The sequence below is a fragment of the Gavia stellata genome, chromosome 13 (genome assembly GCF_030936135.1).
Source record: "Gavia stellata isolate bGavSte3 chromosome 13, bGavSte3.hap2, whole genome shotgun sequence".
NCBI classification, from domain to species: domain Eukaryota; kingdom Metazoa; phylum Chordata; class Aves; order Gaviiformes; family Gaviidae; genus Gavia; species Gavia stellata.
In genome coordinates this window covers 11,583,151-11,604,040 of record NC_082606.1, presented here as the reverse complement: position 1 = coordinate 11,604,040, position 20,890 = coordinate 11,583,151, and the positions used below count along the sequence as shown (strand labels likewise).

The 20,890-nt window shown below is 38.2% G+C and overlaps 1 protein-coding gene across 7 annotated transcripts in view; it reads left to right on the top strand.

The window, feature by feature from the left end:
• The first annotated feature begins 3,247 nt into the window (after positions 1 to 3,247).
• DMXL2 (Dmx like 2) overlaps positions 3,248 to 20,890 on the top strand; it is a 57,870-nt gene continuing 40,227 nt past the window's right edge. For all 7 annotated transcript variants that reach the window (XM_059824042.1, XM_059824041.1, XM_059824039.1 and 4 more), the window contains exons 1-9: positions 3,248 to 3,334; positions 12,138 to 12,263; positions 13,948 to 14,019; positions 14,737 to 14,815; positions 15,456 to 15,612; positions 16,572 to 16,638; positions 18,529 to 18,707; positions 19,427 to 19,610; positions 20,634 to 20,808. In XM_059824042.1, coding sequence (XP_059680025.1) covers positions 3,248 to 3,334; positions 12,138 to 12,263; positions 13,948 to 14,019; positions 14,737 to 14,815; positions 15,456 to 15,612; positions 16,572 to 16,638; positions 18,529 to 18,707; positions 19,427 to 19,610; positions 20,634 to 20,808 — 1,126 coding nt within the window. The remainder of the gene's footprint in view (positions 3,335 to 12,137; positions 12,264 to 13,947; positions 14,020 to 14,736; positions 14,816 to 15,455; positions 15,613 to 16,571; positions 16,639 to 18,528; positions 18,708 to 19,426; positions 19,611 to 20,633; positions 20,809 to 20,890) is intronic.

Here is a 20,890-nt window from a genome sequence, read left to right as displayed (position 1 = left end):
ACCACCTTCTTTTGCCAAGTGAAAATACTTCCTCCTACAGCAAATGGAACCAAGTTATTTCTCCATAGCATTTGTGTAGTTCAGTGTCTTTTTTTCTAAATTTGGACCTCTTTCCTTTGCCTCCCTCTCTTTTTGGAAGCAGCAGAAAAGAAAATGAAAGTCTCAACCTTTGAACAGCTATAGATTTATTCTTTCTTTCCTTTCTCTGTAGTGGGAGAAGCAGAAGGCAAACTAGTACAGTCATGCTCATGTATGATGCAGACAAGGTCTTGAGAGGTCATCTAATCCATCCTGCTAGACTGAACCAAGAGCAAAGTACCCTCAACATTCCTAATATGTTCTTAAAACTCCACCTAAGGCAGCTCCAACTGCATCTTATTAGCATAAATTAAACAGACCTTTTGGTTCTATACAGCAGCCACTCTCTTGAGGTAATAGAACTTCCCCTCCCACAACTCAAATTAACTTCAAGCCAAAGCAGGGAATTCCTGGGCAAACAGGCTCCAGCAGAGGTACAGCAGGTACTTTTTCCTCAGTGTTAGGAAGAAAAGAAAGTAATTGAACAAAGCAACAAAGTAGTCAGGAATGAAAGGAAAAATGAAGGGAATGAAGGCCCCTCAGATTTTTTATACATATATATAAAAGAGAGAAAGAGAGAGATTGCTTCATGCTCTTAGGCATAGAAATCACTGTTACATGCACTGAAAATTACGTCTGTGTGAGGTATTTAAGTGACTAATAAGAAGAATTAATTAAGGTAAATAAAGCAATCTGTCAGCAAAAGTCAGGTGAAAGTATTTGTTTTCAGGAAGAATGTGAAGGCCTTATCTGCAGATACTTGCAGAATTATTCTTGCCCAAAGCGCTAAGCACAGAGCTGACCATGTCTATAGGTTTCTAAAGTCAAAGACTGTGAAAAGTTTCTTACCAACCCAAGCAATAAGATGGAAGTCTTTCTATCAGTTGGTATGCCCAAGTCTTACTCTGATTAGGTAACAGAAGACTGGGCTGAAAACCAAAACTCTTCCTCATCATGTCTGTTACCCAGGAGGATTGAACTGATCCTGCAGGTACTCTGCTTTCACTTAAGACTTTTTGCCATCAAAACCAGATAGAAAGGAAAATGCTTTCCTTTAGACCATACTGTTCTCCTATCATCCTACTTAATATTATGACTGCCTGTGCCAATTCAAAAGCCAGCTGTCTTTTCAGACATTAGTTGGACTTTGTTCCACTGATTTAAAAAAAACAACAACCAAACAAACAAAAAACCCCACACTGCTTTTGCCTCTAAGTCTTGTTGCATGCATTTGAAAAAAACCCAAAATTAAAATCAGTTGTAAGTTAGCATACGTTTTACATGGAAGAGCCTTCAATCAGAAAAGTTATGGGATAGTAAGTATCAGTGGAAGCATATAAACATTACATAGTTGTGTCATATGTAACCAGGTCAACTGAAGATCAAAATGTTTTTTCCCCCCCTTTCACCCCAGCTAGAGATACTATTCCTTTTAAAAAGAGATTGCCTTTAACAAGCGTGGGAGTAGATAAAATCTTAAGTGTTATGATAACAATGTTTTTTCCATTCAAAGATAATTTGATTATGTTCTTCATTTACCTCTACATTCCAAGTAAACTCATTTATTCAGTAAGAGATGTACACTTTCAAGAAGCAGTATAAGGCAAGAGAAATCTTGCAGTCCTGCCTCAGGCAAAATGGCCACAAACTTTAAAGGAGATTGAGCTTTGCAGTTTCAATCATTATCACCAGTAGTACAACTGCAAGACTACCATATTGACCTAGTAAAAGAAAATGGAGAATTTGCCTTATATCACAACACACTGTATACAGAGTATTTTTTTTCCCTTTCAGAGTTTAGAATCCCTTCCAACCAACTTTCAGGGTCCAGCCTTCTTCACACCTCTGAGACAGAAAAGGATAGGCACATTTAAAGGCTTTTGGTTTCAACAGTGTTTGGCAGTTATTACAAACAAAGCAGCAAAAGCCTCACCGTATTTTCTGTGAGGTCACGTAACGTGCATATAATGCAACCAAACACCTTAATCAAACAATGTGGTCCCCCATCTCATATTGTCCTGTTAGAATCAAGTACTGGTAATTTTCTCACCAACCTCCTGTAGATGTATACTACAACGACCATGAAGCACTGTCTCTTTCTCTCTGACACAAAGCAGTTCTGACGTGTAATGTTGGCCCTGTTCTTGAATCAATAACTAAGTATAACCCCTCAAAGATCAACTATGGGCTGCACAGCCAGCACACTGGTCAGCTGCTGCTGGTGGGCTCCGTGTACCCGCTGTAGGCAGTATCACTGGCAGCTATAGGGACGGTCATGGATTCCCGAGAACTTCACAAGCTCTTTGAGATAGGACCAACCGTGAGGATCGTTAATGGAAAAAAAAAAAACCACCCAAACCAAACCTCAGAAGCACTATATATAACTAATAAAAGGCCGAAGTGCGAGACGGGCAGCACACTGCCCGCACCTGCGGCGCACAGAGCACCTGGCCAGCTGAGGACACCCCCTCACAGCCCGCCGTGCTGGCGCGGCTCGCCGGTGCAGCTGCGGACTTCCAGCCTTTCCTTTAACGGGAGACACTTCCCCCTCAGCACACTTACCGCTCCTGATTCGGGAGACACGCCTCCCCAGTCCGCCTCACGGCCGGAACGCTGCAGCAGCAGATAAATCCCCCCCCGCCCAACTCCTCTTTCTCCTCCCTCCCTCCCCCGTGAGGCGCCCTGCCAACGTCTCACCTCGAGGTGTCAGCCAAGCGCACCGCATCCCCCGGCTCCTCAGCCGTCCCTCCCTTTTCTCTTTTAAACTTAGCGCTCTTCTCTTCCCCCGCTACGCTGCCCGCCTCAGGCTGCCGGCTGCGGGGAGCAGCCGGGCCGACCCCCGCGCACTGACAGGCTGGGCTGTGCCGCCCCCCCGCCCTTTAACTGCCTCGCCGGCGCGCGCACAGCGGCTCTCATCAACGGCCGCTGCTCGCGCAGAGGCGGTGCCTGCGCGTGCCTCAGCCGATTCAGGCGCTGCCGAGCGCGTGCGCCGCCTCCCCTCCCTCCCTCCCTCCCTCGCGCGCGCGCTCGCGGCGGCAGCACGCAGGGCCTCGGCCCGCGAGGCGGGCGGGAGCGCGGAGCCATCCGGGTCTCGTCCGCTCGTTGCCGGCGGAGGCGGCGGTCGCGGCGCTGCCGTCTCCAGGAGAGCGGGGGGTGGGGGGGTGCCGCGATGCATCTCCACCAGGTGCTCACCGGGGCCGTCAACCCCGGGGACAACTGCTACTCGGTGGGCAGCGTTGAGGACATCCCCTTCACGGTAATGGTGGCGATGCGAGGGGAGAGGCGGGGGCGGCTGGGCTGAGGCGGGTGGGGGAAGGGGAGGGTGTTTTGTAGGCCCGAGGAGAGCGGTGGGAGGGGATGGAGGGGATTAACCTGCCGGGGCGGGGGGGTACGGGCAGGGTGTTTTGCGGGCCCTCGTCCCGGGGCCAGAAATACCGGGGTAGTTAAGGCGGGGATTACGAGCGGGGGCCGCGGGGCGGGGCGGTGAGGTGAGGGCGCGTGGGTGGGAGCCGGCATGTTTGCAGGTGGGGTGGGAGCGCTCCTCTGGGGCATGGGGGCGCTCCCGGGCAGCACCGGCCGGGAGAAGCCAGGCCTGGCCCCGCCGCGGAGCGTCGCCGCCTTCCACGTCCTTCGCGAGGGATCTCGCCGCTCGCTCTTCCCGGGGTGCAGCTGCGGATGGAGGCTGGGATCCGCGGAGGCACCCCTCACCTCTAGCGAGTCCTCCGTGGATCGCTGAATTCGGGCAGGGAGCCAGGGAAACCCCCAAATTGTGCGTCCCCAAATTTTGTTGGGTGGTTTTTCTGTGTGTGTGCGCGTATGTGCTCCTGCAAGGAGAAAATAGTCTGTTGCACCAGGCTTCTTAAGAAGCCTATCCACTATTGATGAGCGTTTGGCTTCAATTACTGTGGTTAATAAACCGCAAATTTGTCAAATGCACCCCTTCAACTAGAGGAGAACATAAATGGAAAGAGACACACTAAGTAAATTTCAAGAGTCCAGTAGTTCATATAACAAAACCTGTTTATCATCCACAGGCTATTTTTGTCAATTCTAATGTCAATTTCCACTTCTTTAGCTTATTATATGCTCTGATTTTAATGAGTGATCAGCTTCTGCAGTGTTTTGCATACTATCATCTAATCAGTATGTTATTATTTGGGAATAAATAGTCTCATTAGATTCTGTATTAACATTTACAAGATTATATGCCAGGCACAAACCAAGTCCAAGCTAAATGATACAGAGCATCATTTTTAGTCTAAGATAACTGTCAGCAGACTTGTCAAACATTTAAAGCTTACTTGAGATTATCACAGATGTCTGATTTCAGTAATGAATGCTTGAAAGTCTTAAGAAATAAAAGGTGCCATGTCTGTCTTTATTTTCCTTGTTCTGCTGCTACGCAGCCATACTGCTATTAAAGGGACCTCTGTTACTTTTGATATTTGAGAGTTGTTTACTCATTCATATTCTAATGTGTTTCTTTTTACTGTGACAGTTTGAAAAGTCAATCAACTGGTATTATAAAAGACAACTTCATGCTAATTCTCATAATAGTTTTGATAACATAAAAAATTAATAACAATATGTATTATGCTTTATACAAGACTTTTCCAAGAACAAAAGTCACGTTTCACAAAAAAATGCAGAATCATTTGGTAGCATGTTAACTATGGAACTGCATAGATACAACAGATCTCACTGTCTTCTCTGGCTGCTGCATCCAATCTTTTATAATACAGTAAAGATAAGTATGTATCTTTTGGCCTTCCACAGCTGTAACTTTCTTCCCTTTTTCTCCTTTCTCTGTATTCATGGTATTATTTCCTGCTGTTCTAGGCCTTGATCCTATAGTAAATGGCATAGTTAAAAATACCTGCTTGCAAACAGTTTGGAGTCTTGTATCCAGATTCTTAGGAAATTAATCACCCTTGTGACTCTCAGTAGCATCATAGTCTACCATCCAGTGCAGCTGTCACTTTTGGTAGTGCCTAACCTTAAATTCTGTTGGTCAACATCAGTAACACTGTATTGACATAGGTCTGTCCCCCCGAACCATTAAGCTGTTTGGAGTCATAACTTTAACTCAGATCCTGAAGCAGGATTTGCAGTTTAGGCAAGAGATTATGTGTATTCGTGACAGAGCCTGACTCTGTAGACATGCTCTTAAGACCCAATACCTGTCAGCCTCTTGAACACAGCAGAAGCAGAGCAGTAAAAGGCAAGAGGTTAAGGGAGATCTACACAGTATGTGCTGTACTATATGAATCTATATGGAGTTAGGCTGTGGCAGAGGAGCCATTGTTTGTGTGCACGTGTGCTTGCTTATGTTTTGGTTGATGTTAGGGCATTCGTTTAAGATGTGTGAAAACTAGTTCAAAATTGCTACAACTGATTCATCATAAGGACTTGAAAATACGGCTTTTTTGTGTGCAGAAATGTATCATTCATGTTCAAGTTACTCCACTTAACAGTAGAATAATGGCTTGGGTACTTGTATATATGTATTCATTAGTTAATAGTTTTGGAGCTATTTCCTTTTTTTTTTTTTTTTTTGAGGAAGAGGAGGAGAAATGTCCTCTTAAGATGATCTTGCTTTAGATGCCAGCAGTCTTAGGATTCTGAGAGAAGGAACACATTTTCTTCTGATGTGATTAGGGATGTTGAAACTCTCAGGTTCTTTTTCATCCTTCTTTTCCTCTGTGGTTTGCTCTTGGCTTGTTTATATGACCCCTTGCTGGGGATAAGGGTAAGCTTTTAATTTCCAAGTCAGTGTAGCTAGAGCTAAGATGCTAACATGTTCTGCCTCAACTGTACTTTTTTAAAGCTTTCATGAAAGTCATCTAGTTATTCTGAGAATAAGAAAGGGAAAAGAAATTATTTTGCCATTAATTTTTCTTTACCTGCTAAAAAACAAGTATTAGTGACTCCATAAAGCAAAACAAATCCAAAGAAACAGAGACAAGATCAGACAGTTGCTGTAGGTTGGCTACAAAGGGTTTGTCAGTCCTTTATCTGAAAAGTGCATGGTGTTCTTTCCTCCCTACGCTCCCACATCTGCCTGCAGAAATCCTGACATATATCTAGCATTTCCCAAATAAGGGATGAAGCACAGAGATATTTGGTTAGCAAACTGGCTTGTAGATGTTGTAGCTGTATTGCGCCCAGTCTAGTAGAACAGGTAATACCCAGGGAAAACTTTTTGTAGGGTGATTAGAAGCAAAATAGTTTCATAATGCTGTTTTCTACCAGCCAGTCTCCTCAGTCTCCCTTTACTTGAGCTTGAAAAAGGACACTGCATAAGTAAAGGGTTTAAGTACTAAATGACAGAAGTTCTGGTTTTGTCATTTCTGGTAATAATTCTGTGCACTGTTCAACTTGCTGTTCCTTCACGTTCTCATTTCAGCAAATATTGTTAACCGTGTTTCACAAATGAGTTTACAGAAGGTCAGAGTTGAGCTTTATACAGAAGGGCCTTACAGCACAGACCTTGCCTAGGCAGAAGGTCTGTATGTTATTTGAACCTCATTGTGTAACAGGCAGCTAATAAGTTTTTAAAGGTAGTAAACTGCATTTTTCAAACCATGGTTGATTTAACTTAGTTTTTGTTGTTAAGCAGCTGTTTCATGTTAAGCCAATTTCAGTCACGGACTTTAATTCTGAGTGGGATTTATGTTACCAACCTGACTTTCCATGATGTGGAAGTAAGGTGGTTTCAAATAAAGAAGACGAGCTGTTCTGATTCTGGTTATATGGCTTCTGCCCTTTGTCCAAGCTCAGGGTTGGTTTTTTCCCCCCAAAACTCTGAACAGAATGTAGTTGTTTCTGAGGTCAGTCTAGGTTTAAAAAAAAAAAAAAAAATACCTAAAGGCTAGATTCTATAAGTAGAAAAATTCCAAGCTCTGGCTAGTGTAATACAAACATAAGATAATGAATATTTACTTCTTGCAAGAGGTGTCACTAAATGCACAAAATACAGAATTCTAAACATTATTAATGAAAACCCAGAATATCAGATTTTAGGCGTATCTGTACATAAGAACTTTTCTGATCGAAGTGAAAAAAATTTAATTTATTATTTGTCATTTTTGAAAAGAACAAGCTGCTTGGCATCTTCCATGCCAGTACTGACAGCTGGCCTGGAACTGTGTGTAATGAATTTCAGAAGCTGTCGCAGATGAAGGTCTCCCACACCCATGTAAACTTTTTTTTACCTCATTGAAAACAGCAAAATCTTAATCTACGCCATTATGTCCACAAGATACAGCAACTGAGAATAGGTTTCCTCTGCTCTATAGGGTTCTACTCTACTTCATCCTTCTTGAAAAATTACTTGTTAAAACTCATTTGCAAATCCCTCTCAGTTATTTATTACTACTTACATAGACTTATATGTTCTCCAGTGTGTCATGTTTATGTGAACTGGACGCTTAACATCTGAATCCTTACTATGTCCTTTTTTCTCTGAAGCTCTGTGTGTAAGCATATTGTAAAGTATTTAATCATGAATTTGTCTCAAATGTCAATTTAGGAAAGCCTGTTCTATAGGCCACAGGCTAGTAGTGGGTTGGGTTTTTTTCAGTTATTTTGCTAGTTTGCATTAAGTGTATTGTAATTCTACTAGTACTTAACTGGGGGAGGAGGGAAGTGTAAATGTTGTGTCTGTTGATGGGAGTTTGGAAATGTTTCAGAATTCAGGTGTCCTCATCACTAATAGGAAGGTGGAGGAGTTTCTGCATCTTATATGTTTACTATCCATAGCCAAAAACTTAAGGATAAGTGTTGTTATTCTGGAAGAGTACTATAAGGCCAACACAGGCTTTAATTCAGGTTTTAATACAAATTTTAACTAATTTATGTAATTTTAGAAGTTTATGAAAATTTTTTTTAATACCACTGCGGGCTGATTCTGTTTCTTCCATATCATTTACTAGCTTGAAATGCCCCTGTACCCCTAATAGTACACACTAGAGCTTGAGGACTTCTGGTCTATTTCACTTATGCCAAATTTGTAGAGTTGCGCATTATAGAAAGAGAAGAATCAATTTTTATACAGAGAAAAACATTCATATAAAGAAAAACCAAGGTGAGAATGTGAGGGAATAATTGTTTCCCTGTCTGTTAGTTCCAATGTTCAACATTAAAATTAGAGAACCAAACCAGCAAATACGGGCAGCTGAAAGAGAGATGTACGTGTTACTTTCGTATTATCTGAAAATTGAGGATATAGCATAAACTCTTACAGTAGGACAGAATGTCCTACTTCTGTCTGGTGCTCCTGCATTCAATTAAAGCTTTGTCATTGTTCATTTCAGTGTTCCCAGATCTTGACAGTTAAAGCAGACATTGGCAAACTACAGCTTATTAGTTGCTTATGGATCCTGCAAGTCATCCTTGCATTCTGACGGTTTTGCAACTCCATTTAATTTTCTCTTTGAAGTTATCAGTGACATTAGAAATGGAGGTTGGCAGATAGTCCATGTGGGTGGTTTTTACTGCATTTGTTTCATTCACTGACTGCTTATAATTCTGTTTATTTAAGACCTCTGTGCTGGTCTCATCCATTACAGTATCTCAGCATCTTATTTTCCATCTTTCCTTTCTGTATGGCTTATAAATTTTCCATTCCTTTTATCAGGCTATACAGATCATTAGTCTGTTGCCACAAATGTTGTGGCCACTGTTATTCTGGCAGGAGAGACCTGTGGTGGCTTGAATGATCTCCCTGAAGATGTTGTCAGCTGAATCCTTAAGGAACTACTGATGATACATATGATACTTCCCTATTCTTTGACAACATAGGGTGCTTCTACTGCATTACCAGCTTAAGGAGTGAAAGGACAAAATAAAAAGAGGATTTAAAAGAAGTGTATTCTGTTCAAGTATAAACTTGTTAATGTATTGAGTGTATTAGAAAAGCCTCATAAAAGTATTCAAATGGAAAAATTCTATTTAGACGTATAATGTGAAATATGGAAATATCTTTCAGTACAGGAAAGTATATTGACCTTTTCTGTTTTGAGACATTTGGAGACTATAAATGTGAAAAAGTGAACACTTCTTTTGAAATGAGGGGACACATTTTCTCAAAGATGGGGTTATAGTAAATGTACTTCTTAAAGTAAATTTAAGATTTAAGGTAAATATACTTTAATACACTTTCAAGAAATGAGAGATGTTCTCAGAATAAATTTTCACTGAGAAAATGACCCCAGAACCAAGAGGTAGCTCTTGCTCAAAGAACCTAGAGCTGAAGGCTGATACCCTGCTGTTGGGAATGTGGTCCAGCTAAGGTCTCTAATGGACTAGATCCTCTCTGTTGGCACAGGACACTTAGGTGTGCTGAGTCACTTGTTGGTGCAGTGCCAAATAGAGGCAAAGAGTAGGAAGGATATGGGTGACAGTAATAAGATTTCACTGAGGAAAGAGATCTCTACATCTTGATGATTCTTTAAGAAAAAACAAATTTTCTGTTGTAAACCACCCTTTAAATTCACAACCATCTTTCACTTAACTTTGTAAATACATGCTAAATAGTATGATTAGCCAGAAAAATACTGTTTTGTTGCTATAATAAGAAGTGCGGATAGGGGACAGGAGAAAGAGAAACTAAAACATTTAAAAAGGAAGGCACTGAATTCTTTTGCTTCACAGAGTCAACAGGCATACCCAAGTATAAAATATTTTGTTTCATGCATTATCAACTATACACACACATACAAACGTGCATTTTTAAGAACAGTAAGCATAAGGAAATTAAAGCTGAGAAGTCTTTTCCTTTCCCTGTATCATATCTGAGGCACATGTCCATATCTCCTGCTAACAGGATTGCAACTAGTGATAAATCATGTTTAATTTAGTTTGAAATTTGCAAATCAAGTTATCAATACTGACAATGAAAAAATGCGGTATCCAAAAGGTTTAAGTCCTTGTTTGAAGTGGATCAGTACCTTTTTTTACTGTATTAGATAACAATTTAAATCATGTCTTTTAGTAGGTTTGTATGAGTAGTTATGAGACAGACTGTTGAAAAGAAGGTGAGTCTTTCAATATTTTCTGTTTTAATTGCTCGTCCTTTGAAGTAAATAGTAGGCAAATCAATTGCTTGTGAACATTAGAATTCTGAATAAATTACTGGAACAAGAGGACCTACTTTTATTTTCCTGTCTACTTAGGGGCATTCACATCCTGGTCTCCATCCTCTTCCTGCCTACTTGTGAACATTTGCTGGCCTGTCCAGCATTCCACACTGCTGGTGGAGTTTGTTTTGCAACAAATTGTGATATAAAAAATAGGAAAACAACAAAACTTATCTCAGAATCTCATCTTTCTTTCTCTTACTTTCTGGAAATAATCCTATTCCATTTTATTAATAACTTACTCCCTTCCAGACTGGGTCTAATAATTGCATAGCTTAGTCATCAGGGAGCTATGATATTGTTACATAGATAAAATCCCTCAAACAACCTTTTAGTAGATGGTTTTTCTTCCCCTCTTCTGCTTACATTGCAAGTTACTCCAGTATCAGTTCCTCAGAGCTTCCCAGAAAAACGGCTGTGGGCTTGAGGACCCAGACAACACTGTGTCACTTTATTTTTGTGAGAGGACCTTGGAAATCTTTTAGATGATATATGTTTTGTACAGAGTTTTCATTTTTGTGTGTGCAATTGTATGATGTGTTAATTTCTGAGGCCTGAGTTTCTGCTTTGCTGCTTGTATTGCTTTCATTCCTTTCTTCTTTTTAGCAGTGACTGTTACTTTCACTAAATTAAGCCTTTTTCTTCAGACTTTCTCACTTGTTGCTCCTTCCGAGGAGGATCAGAATAGAGGATCTAGACATAGAAGGTCATGAGACCTAAATTGTCCGTTCTAATTCCAGTCGTTATCTTGCACTATTATCTTAGCATGCCCATCAATGGGCATTGATCTTGTAAATCTATAGAAATACTCACAACTTCTCATACACTTCTCAAAAATAATACAGGTAGCCTTTAAACTGATTGACCTCAAAGAAGACGGCTAGGACTCAGCAATTTGGAAATTATTGTGAAAGAAACAGGGGACAAGTTAAAATGACAAAGTAACTTTGTACCATCTGAAATTGACTATTGAGGACTTGCACACTCTGCTTAATTCAGCGGTTGTAATGCCTGCTCTATTGGAATATGTGGAAAACTTACTTTAAGGAAAGAGACTTCTAGCTATAACTGCTTACTTTAAAAAGGCTTATTGGTAGATTGATGCTAGGGAGGGATTTCTGTGCCTGGGTGTGGGAGTTGAGCGGAACGGATCATCTGGAGTGATTAAACTTTTTAGAATACTCTGGCACACTAGGACAGGTGAAAGGTTGGCAGACAAATATATATTTATCCTGCCAATAAAAAGTGCTGCAACCTATCATTGTTTTATAACTTATTATTAAACACATTATTTAGACTGCAGTGTGTATTGCACAAGATACAATATATCCAAGACAAATCTTTGTTGTTTTACAGTCTTATAGTAATGTGCACTTCTTAAAACTCAGAAAAGCCCAGATATTGGATTCTTATAGAAAAGACTCACTTAATATTCTTTAAAAAAATAAGGGGGAGGGCATGACACACACATATGTAAGAAATTTATATGCAAATTCAGTAAGTGCACCTGAATAGTAAACTCTTGGCTGCCTTGCTCTAAGAGGCAACAAGAATTAGAAGGGAGAAAAAAAAACAACTAAAACCTAAAATAACTCCACAAAACAAACAAAAGTGGAAGTACACACAGAGCTTAAGTTCTAGAGTAAGTTTCGGGTTTGTTTTGGGGTTGTTTTTTGTTACTGTTTCTGTTTGTTGTGATTTAAACCCTGGAAGATGTAAGGTCTCGTTTGCTACTTTGTTTTCACTTGTTGCTTATTCTGATGGTGCTACTGAATTGGCGAGGAATAAACCCGCTACATAATACCATCTTGTTTCAATGGAGATTTTCACAGCTCTCTCAAAAACCTAAGTCATCTAATAAGTATTCAGTTAGTTTTTAAAATACATTTTTAATTGTATTTCTTTTTAAAAATATTTCAGGCATATGGCTCTGGTTGTGACATTGTTATTCTGGCAAATGACTTTGAATGTGTGCAGATTATTCCTGGTGCTAAACATGGAAACATCCAGGTCAGTTGTGTGGAGTGCTCCCAACGACAAGGCAGGGTAAGGATTTTAATGAATTTGTGTAGAACTTTAAAAAAATTGGAATACTCTAAATGAAATAATTAAACAGCAACATAATACATCAATGGTATTAACTGATCTGTAACTTTGAGTAACACCTATTGTGTTACTCAGAGAATTGTTTCAATGTAATAGTAATTTATTTGGGGGGGGGGGGGAAGGGGCAGCAGGACGCATCTTGTTACAATGGCTTTTATTCCTTTCCAGGACCTGCAATAACTGGTATCACAAAATGTGGAAATATATATTAGTTACAGTATAGTATCAGAACTGGAATGGTACTAAAATTATTGTTGTTGTCTCCATTATTGTATGCTTTCATGTAGCTAAAGAAGACATGGATAAATCATTCATGTATACATACATATACACACATATGTGCATATGTGTTTTTGTGTGTCCTGCAAAGTAATGAATTAGAAATACTTAATTTTTCAGAAAAGCTAGGAATGTTCAATGTGTTTAGAAGTGCTGCAGTATAAGCTGTCATAACTGCATGGCCCCTTGACTGGCTATGTGGTTTTATTTTCAATCCCTAAACAATGCTAAAGAGAGAGTTTAGATTGCTGAGAAAAAACTACTTTCTATGAGTTATGGTAGTGCACTGAGCAAATTTTGTTTGTCAGTTGTCACTGCCTACTAATATTAGCTAGTTAAAAATTGGTTGCAGTATTGAGAAAACCCTAGTTAGGATTCAGGCAGGTTTAGCTGGCAAGGCCCCTGCACTGCAGCAGTGCCATCCCAGGAGGACTGGAAGAGAGATTCCAGCTGCACAGATGGCCCCCGCAAGATCACCATGAACCCCTGAGTGGTTCTGCATTCAGGACTCTGAACTCACGGGTCTGTTCTTTTCTTTGGAAGAGTGTTTTTGCAACCTTCCCCCCACTCCCCTCCCCCCAAAGAGGAAATAAGATTTCATAATAAATGTCGTGAAACTTTTACATCATTTCTGTATTGAGGAAACCAGATCCTGAATGGGAAGAACTTAAACAGTTTCTCTTTTAAAAATCTTTTAAGGAAGAAAAAGGAATTTTAAAGATAGTCAGAAGTACTCATGAGTATTAGGAACATGACCAGATAAATTCCTAACAAAGACCATTTTGTGTATGGAGTTTTCTGTGGAATAAGTGGGTGAAAGAGATTGAGGTGTAAGTGCTTCAGTTTTTATTTACCATTTGTCTTCCCTCAAAATGTATTTAACTGCTCAAAATAGAACTACATTTCCTCCTGTTTGTTGTAATTATTATTTAGTGGTACAAAATGGAATCTGGGAACACACTGAGACCCAGACACTAATAATTAATTTATTAGTTAGCTGTGACGTAGACAGAATGTGCGCATAAGTAGTGAAGGCATCAGCTTTTCCTTGTGCATTAACAGTAGTTACCCTGGAAGAATATATTCGATCTGATTGACAGTGTTTATCCCACTGAACAAGTTAAAATCTTAAAGATGGACTTGTTCAGAAGTATGTATTTCTCAACTTCCTTAAGAAGGTATACCTACAACACAATTAATGACATTTGTATTAATTTCACTTTTGTTGAACAATGGCACATAGAAGAGGTACTGGAAATTCTTTAGCTACTTTGGAATACTGAGGAGTGGTTACAGTTATCTCCTAACCTTACATTCTGCGTCTTTAATTTTGTTTTTTTTCCAGATTGCAGCATCATATGGAAATGCTGTTTGTATTTTTGAACCACTTGGTATAAATTCTCATAAAAGAAATTGTGTAAGTATGTATTTCATGATTGCAATTTGGTTTAGGTTCTTAGAAGAGGCAAAAAAGTCTGTCTGCCAGTTGTTGTTATTATTATTATTATATTACATTGGCACACAAAAGACAAATGGATAAACGTTTTCCAGCATCCATAATAAAATTGGATGGGTAGAATTTTCCACTGCATGAATTGAACTGGGGACTGCGCTCCTCCTAATTTCACAACAACATCTTGTTCTTGAATCTCATACTAGAATGACATGGTGACAACTTGGTGTTTCTTTAACGTCAAGAGGTTGTCAGATCTATGGTACAGAAGTATGACTTAGACTTGTATACGTGTACCCAGGCTTGTTTTAACAGCACAGCCATGGCCGAGCACACGAGCATTAAATATGTTCTCAAGCAGGTTTCACAGTCTTTGTTGCATCTCTACTGCCATCCCTTATGTTGTTTTAAAGGTATGACCTAACTAGTTTAAAGTAATCTACAGATATATTTGTATGTGTGACAGGTCCAGATCTGCTTCACTGGGCGCTCTGTGATGCATTTAATTTTTATAAAACAATTAAAGAAATTATTAAAACTAGATTCAGCAATCTACCACTGGGCCCTGAATGTTTTTGAAACAGGCTTAATAGAAATTTCATAGAGAAAGAAAGAAATAACAATATCTTTGTATTTTGCTGTTGATGTGGGAATTAATCCTTTACTATTTTTAAACTACAGCAACTAAAGTGTCAGTGGCTTAAAACTGGGCAATTCTTCCTCAGTTCTATGACTTACAACCTGGCATGGGATCCTCAAGGTAATGTGAAGTTTGTGAAGTATTTGTCCAACATTTGTAGTTAGGAGAACTTGAACACAAATTATTTTTATTGTAATAAAGTGAGAGCATGAATATGGAAATTTTAGATTATGTGTTCTCAGGCAGTGTTGCGTAAAACATGAGTCTACAGTTAGCATTTGTGAAGATTCTGTGCCAAGCATTTGAGTCTCTTATGTGAGATCTTAGTTTGGGAATCAAAGTGTTAAGTTGCTACCTGACTTAAGTTACCACTAATAATCATTTAAATAGAATTTTATCACAATTAAAGTCAGCAATGTACCTGGACACAGATATTTATAAGATGTCTAACAATGTGTGTTTATTTGAGATGTCAATGGCTATTTAGCATCTGCAACATTCATTATTAAATATGATTTATTATCTGAAGTCACCAAAAAAGCCTTGATGTTCTTTCTTAAAAGGTATTATGAATTCAATATGTTTTAATAAAAACAGCTGTATAATATGATTGAATATCCTATCATATTTGAAATGGACTTTATAAAGTTGAGTTTTCAACCTGTTTTGTATAATTCTCAACAAAATATGATGACAGGCTTAATATTTCAATCTACATGCATGATCTTGGTTTCATAGCTTTGATATTACCCACTTTCAGGTAATAGGCTGCTGACAGCAACTGACTTTTTGCAACTGTGGGCCCCTCCATCTAGTGACATTCTAGAAGAAGATGAAGATGATGATCCTGACAATCAGATCAAAGATGATAAAGTTGTCCCAGTACTAAATGACTGGAAATGTGTCTGGCAGTGCAGGTGAGTAAGATAATTTCTATTTTAAGACAAATTGCAGTGCCACGTGATATATCAACCCTATCTTCTCTTCAAAATGTATTTTAAAATGTGCTTTTAAATCAGCTTAAAATACCATAAATAGCATAAAATGCAAACAGTGTAAGTTACTCCAAATAAAAATTCCTCACTTTTTCAAGTGACCTATCACCAGATAACCTAGTCAAAGCCTCACCCAAACTATAGCTCTGGCAATGTATCAAAATTGTCCCCATTTTCTCATCTTTGAAAGTAGTGCTGAGATATTGGCTGAGAGTGAACAGAGGATCAGTAGCAGGCAGATGTGCTACACTGATAAAGATGAGAGCTGCTTGCTGAATCTTAGGAATAGGGTCCTGAAACTCTTTCTACGCAGTTCTATTTGAGATCCATGTTACAAAAGTGCTTCATGATCAGCCATTTCTATATATATGCAGACTTGGGAAGCAGCTGCCTATGAACCTGTTTTCTCTTGACTTTTTTGAAGCCATTTTAGATTTTGTGCCCACAAAGTACTGTATAGGCTGCTTTCCTCTTTCAGACAGCTGTAGTCACAGACAAATAGTATCACAAATTATCTAACAGATCTTCCCTTTCATTTCTTCCTACTATTTGTCTTGGTTTCACTGGGAGTAGAGGAGCAGGTGGGACAAATTTCACATCTGTGATGTCATCAGATCTAGCCTAGGCTTGCCGTACTTAAAACAATTTATTTTATGGGCTGGTTTTCTGTAAAACTGTGAAAATACTAAATATTTTGTTTCATTGTAGCAAATACTTTTTATGCCTCTGCTATTTCTAAAGTATGCTTAAAACAACAGCTATAAAATATTAATACATTTCATTTAAATAATGAACAGTAATACTTAATCAACTGAATACATATGAAATAATACTATAGAATAAATAGACTTTACTTACAACTTTACTCTCATGTTCTTTAGGACTGCAGTATCAGTACATTTGATGGCATGGTCTCCTGATGGTGAATACTTTGCAACAGCTGGGAAGGTAAGGACAAAAAGAGAATAATTAAATAAGTGTTTGCAATGTTTTGCATTTGTTTGACAAAAGTAAATAAGTAATATAGAATAGTCCTGGACCATACATTCTATTGTAGTCTGAGCTAAGTTAAATTATCATCTCATGTATAATGCTGTCTTTTTGTGTAATTCCATGAATTTTAGCAACAAAAAATTGGATTTAGCTATGTACTCTTACTGAATACTTGAGAATCAACCTGGAAATACAGTGACAATGATACAGACTTGTGTGTGTGTATATATATATATTTTTTAGATAAAGTATACTTAGATGAACTTTCAGATATGCATAAACATTTTTCTATTTCTGCTGGAAATAATGAGGATAAATATTAGATTGTTATGACAGAACACATACACATTTAAACTGGTAGGATATGTACATCTGAGAGGATAAATTAGAAAATATGTTCTATTCAGTGAATTCTGGGCTCAGTTATCAGTTCTTAACATCTGTTTCACTTTGGCATATTTTTTGTCAAATTGCTATTCAAGCTAAGTTTTCAATTAATAAATCTCTTTAATGTCACCCTCTCATTTGAGTGATTCCCTTTGGTTTTCAAGTCTGGATAGGTAAGCATTCATTGCTTGCACTTAACGTTGGTTGAACAATGAGATGAATTTTAGGAACTTTTGTTTTCTTACACTTACTAAAGAGGACAAACGAATTGTGAGCTGCATTGTTTTATGGCTAAAAACATACTTACAACACCTTAATAAATATTACATTTAGAATCATAGTGGTTAGAAAATTATCAAAAGATGTGCTTCATTCCATATTTCTATTTCCCATTAATATACTTTTATATAACTAAGAATTTGACTAAGTAGATGAGGCAGATGGTTCCAGAAGTCATTTTCTGTCTGTAGGACAGCTCTTAGTTGTTTCATGAGATACACAGCTTTGATCATGATTCTTAACAGGGTTGCCTGTCAGACTTTGTTCTTGCATAATCTGTGGTCAGATACTGTACTTTTTGATGCTTGTCAGGAAATACTATCTTTTATCTACACTCTCAGAGGTTTGTAATTTATTAATTTATTTACTTTATTATGTATCTCCACTCCAGCAGCAATTCCTGAAATCCAAGGATGTGGCATCCAGCTGTGTGCAATGTACTGTTGTCATACTAGTAATGTTGTCCTTAGCTCACATCAGTATAGTCATACTCCACCTATAGTCATACTCTCACTTACCAGTGTTTGTAGTATTGCTGTATTAGCGTTTCAGTTTTGTTTCTATTAATTAAGTTAGTGGTGCCCAACCATTCAAACCAGGAAGGTAGCATAGGTTGTGCTGGTGGAGGGGAAGGTTGTAATATGCATCTACTCCTCTATTGTGTGTCTGTGCTCAGTAGGTACAATGCTTTCCGTGAGAGTCAGGCTTCCTGTGCATGGGAACCAACAGGGACTTACAGCATGACTTGTCTCAGTGGAGAAACTGACTCTTAATGAGCTTAATATTGTAGTGTGAGTGGCAGCCTATTTCTGGCTTCTATCTTTGCAGGGAAATGGACATGGGATTTAAGCATGTGCACATGCTATGCAGAAAACGCATAGAGAACCAAGAGGAAAGTAGGGGGGCAACTGGACTGGAAGAAAAATTCTTATGGGCGTGGAGTGTTGCTAGCAGAATATGAATATTTCTTCAGTCCTGTAACTCATTCCAGGATGACCATCAATGAAATAGGTGGTCTCAGAAATGGGTTGTCTGAAAAACTGCAAATAGTCCTGGGCCACAGATCAAGTTTTCATGAAAGATACCAGAACAGCAGTTTCCTTATTATTTGGGATTTTCTTTTTGTGACATTTTTAATTATAGCTAGCTAACCCCATGGTTTTTTACTGCTTTACCTAGGATGACTGCCTCTTAAAGGTTTGGTATCCTATGACTGGTTGGAAGTCATCTCTTCTGCCCCAAGAGAATGAAGAAAAGAAAAAGTGCTATGGGGTTGTCCACTTCTCATTTGTTTATTTGGCACATCCTCGAGCAGTGACAGGATTTTCATGGCGTAACATTAGCAAGTACATGCCCAGGTTCGAAAGTTTTCTTTTTAAAAAAAAAAAAACAAGCAAGCCTTTTACCAAGTATTTTTAAACACTCTGCTTAAAGAATGGCCATCAAGAACATGATTAGACTTCTCTGCTTATGCTTTCAAGAAATAAAACATATCAACATCTTCCCATAAGCTTCTGTATTACCTAGTACAACAATGATAGTCATGTTAACAGGTGAGATTTATTCTAAAATATGGTCTAAATTCCAGTGCCTTCTCAAGTTGTTCCAGGAGGCATAGATGTAAGGCTTTGTCTTCGCCAAATGGTGCTATGACATTGGAAATAAAATATTTATTTAAATAATTAGTGTTTAGTAAGCATTTTTCTGCACCTTGTTGTATATACTGGTGTTTAATTAGTTGTTCAATTTCACTTTTCATTATTTAGTAAAATTTATGCATTGTTGACATAGTCCAGTAAGTCAGATAGTTTAGGCAGTTTCATAACTGCAGTTTTATAATAACTGTTACATTTATCAAATAATAACCATTCCATGTTTACATGCACTTTTGCCAATAATCTATGGGTTTATCAGCATGCCAAAAATCACTACTCATTTAAAACCTTTAGTTAGGGGAGAGGCAGAAATTTGGATCAAACAATACCTACCAAATACTTGTGTACTCCCCTAATTTCTGCTGTGTCTGTATAACTAATTTAATTACATTGGGTAGTAACCTTGATACATCTATTGTTAGGGGTTTGGTCTGTAATGTGTTACTCACATCATGTCTTGATGGCATCTGTCGGCTGTGGGCAGAGACGTTGTTACCAGAAGATACTCTTCTCGGTGAGCAGATCTGTGAAACTAGCACTTCCAGCATTAGCAGCACCATCTCTCAATCTGGAAAGCAAAAGGACAAAATACAGCATGCACTAGAGGTACAAGTAAATACTTATTTTGTCAATTTTTTTTATTTCAAGATTCTTAAAACTTAAATATTTAAAGGATGTAGAACTCTGAGAATGCGTATTATCTACTTCCTATAAGCATAACAGAATAGTCTGAATTATTTCATATCAGTTTTTGAAGGCTATTACTAAATACTGAAGAATTCAGAGATCTTGCAACTCTGCACCCAAGCTCCGTGTTCTTAAAACACAATCTAATGTTTCTATAGCTAACTAATAGTGATGGGAAGAGACAATGTTTAATATGGAATAGTAAGTGGTGTTTTAATTCTGATTGGCTCTGAAAGTCTGTAATTATAAAAACAGTAGAAGCAGTAAATAAACTATTTTAATTTCTAGTTATCTGATTTGATAATTGCATTTCCAAAAGGTGGTATTATGGGGCTCTACATTTCAGTGGCAGTCGTATCAAGTCTATTAAGTTTACAGTAAGAGAAAACCTATCAATATAAAAACAGGAAAACAAAACAAAAAAACCCAACCACCCCACCACTCATTTGTAGACTATTACAATCAGACCAAGTTTTTTTCTTACGTATCATGACCATCAACAAATAGGGAGAGTGAAACCAAGTATGCTTTGGGCTGCTGAATCAGTTGTGCTTTCCACGGGCTCTCAGCAATTTTCAGTTACACAAAAATATTTAGTTATAAAATTATATTGCAAAGGTTACTGCAAAATTTTTGTAATATTACTTATGAACGTTATGCAAAATAGTATGTATTTTTATGTTGTTGCTGGAGCAGATATTAAAGGAACTTTCAGAAGACTGTTAGAAGAACTTTGCCATTTGCCAAAACTAATGTACATAAGTGTTACTACTAATGTACATAAGTGTTACTAATCTCTGTTGAAATCTATTTAAAATAATCCTTTTGAAATTAGTCTTCTTACATAGAAGGAAGTTAAAAAGCTTTAGGCTTTATGTAAGTGTGAATTATTACCTTACAGTTTTTTAGTATTTCTTAATTTATTTTTTATAACTATACCAGACAATCCACCATTTGAAAAATATGAGAAAAGGACAAAGGAGATCTTCAGTTCTTGTTACCCACACAGATGTATTGCCAGATCAACAGGGTACTCATGAAGTTCAGCGTCACATTTCACATCACGCAAATGCACTTTGTCACTTCCATATAGCAGCCAGCATCAACCCTACTACAGGTGAAATACAACAATTTATTAAACTGTAATAATATATTTGCACAAAATGAAAAAAATAAAGGGGGTTAAGATGCACATTCTT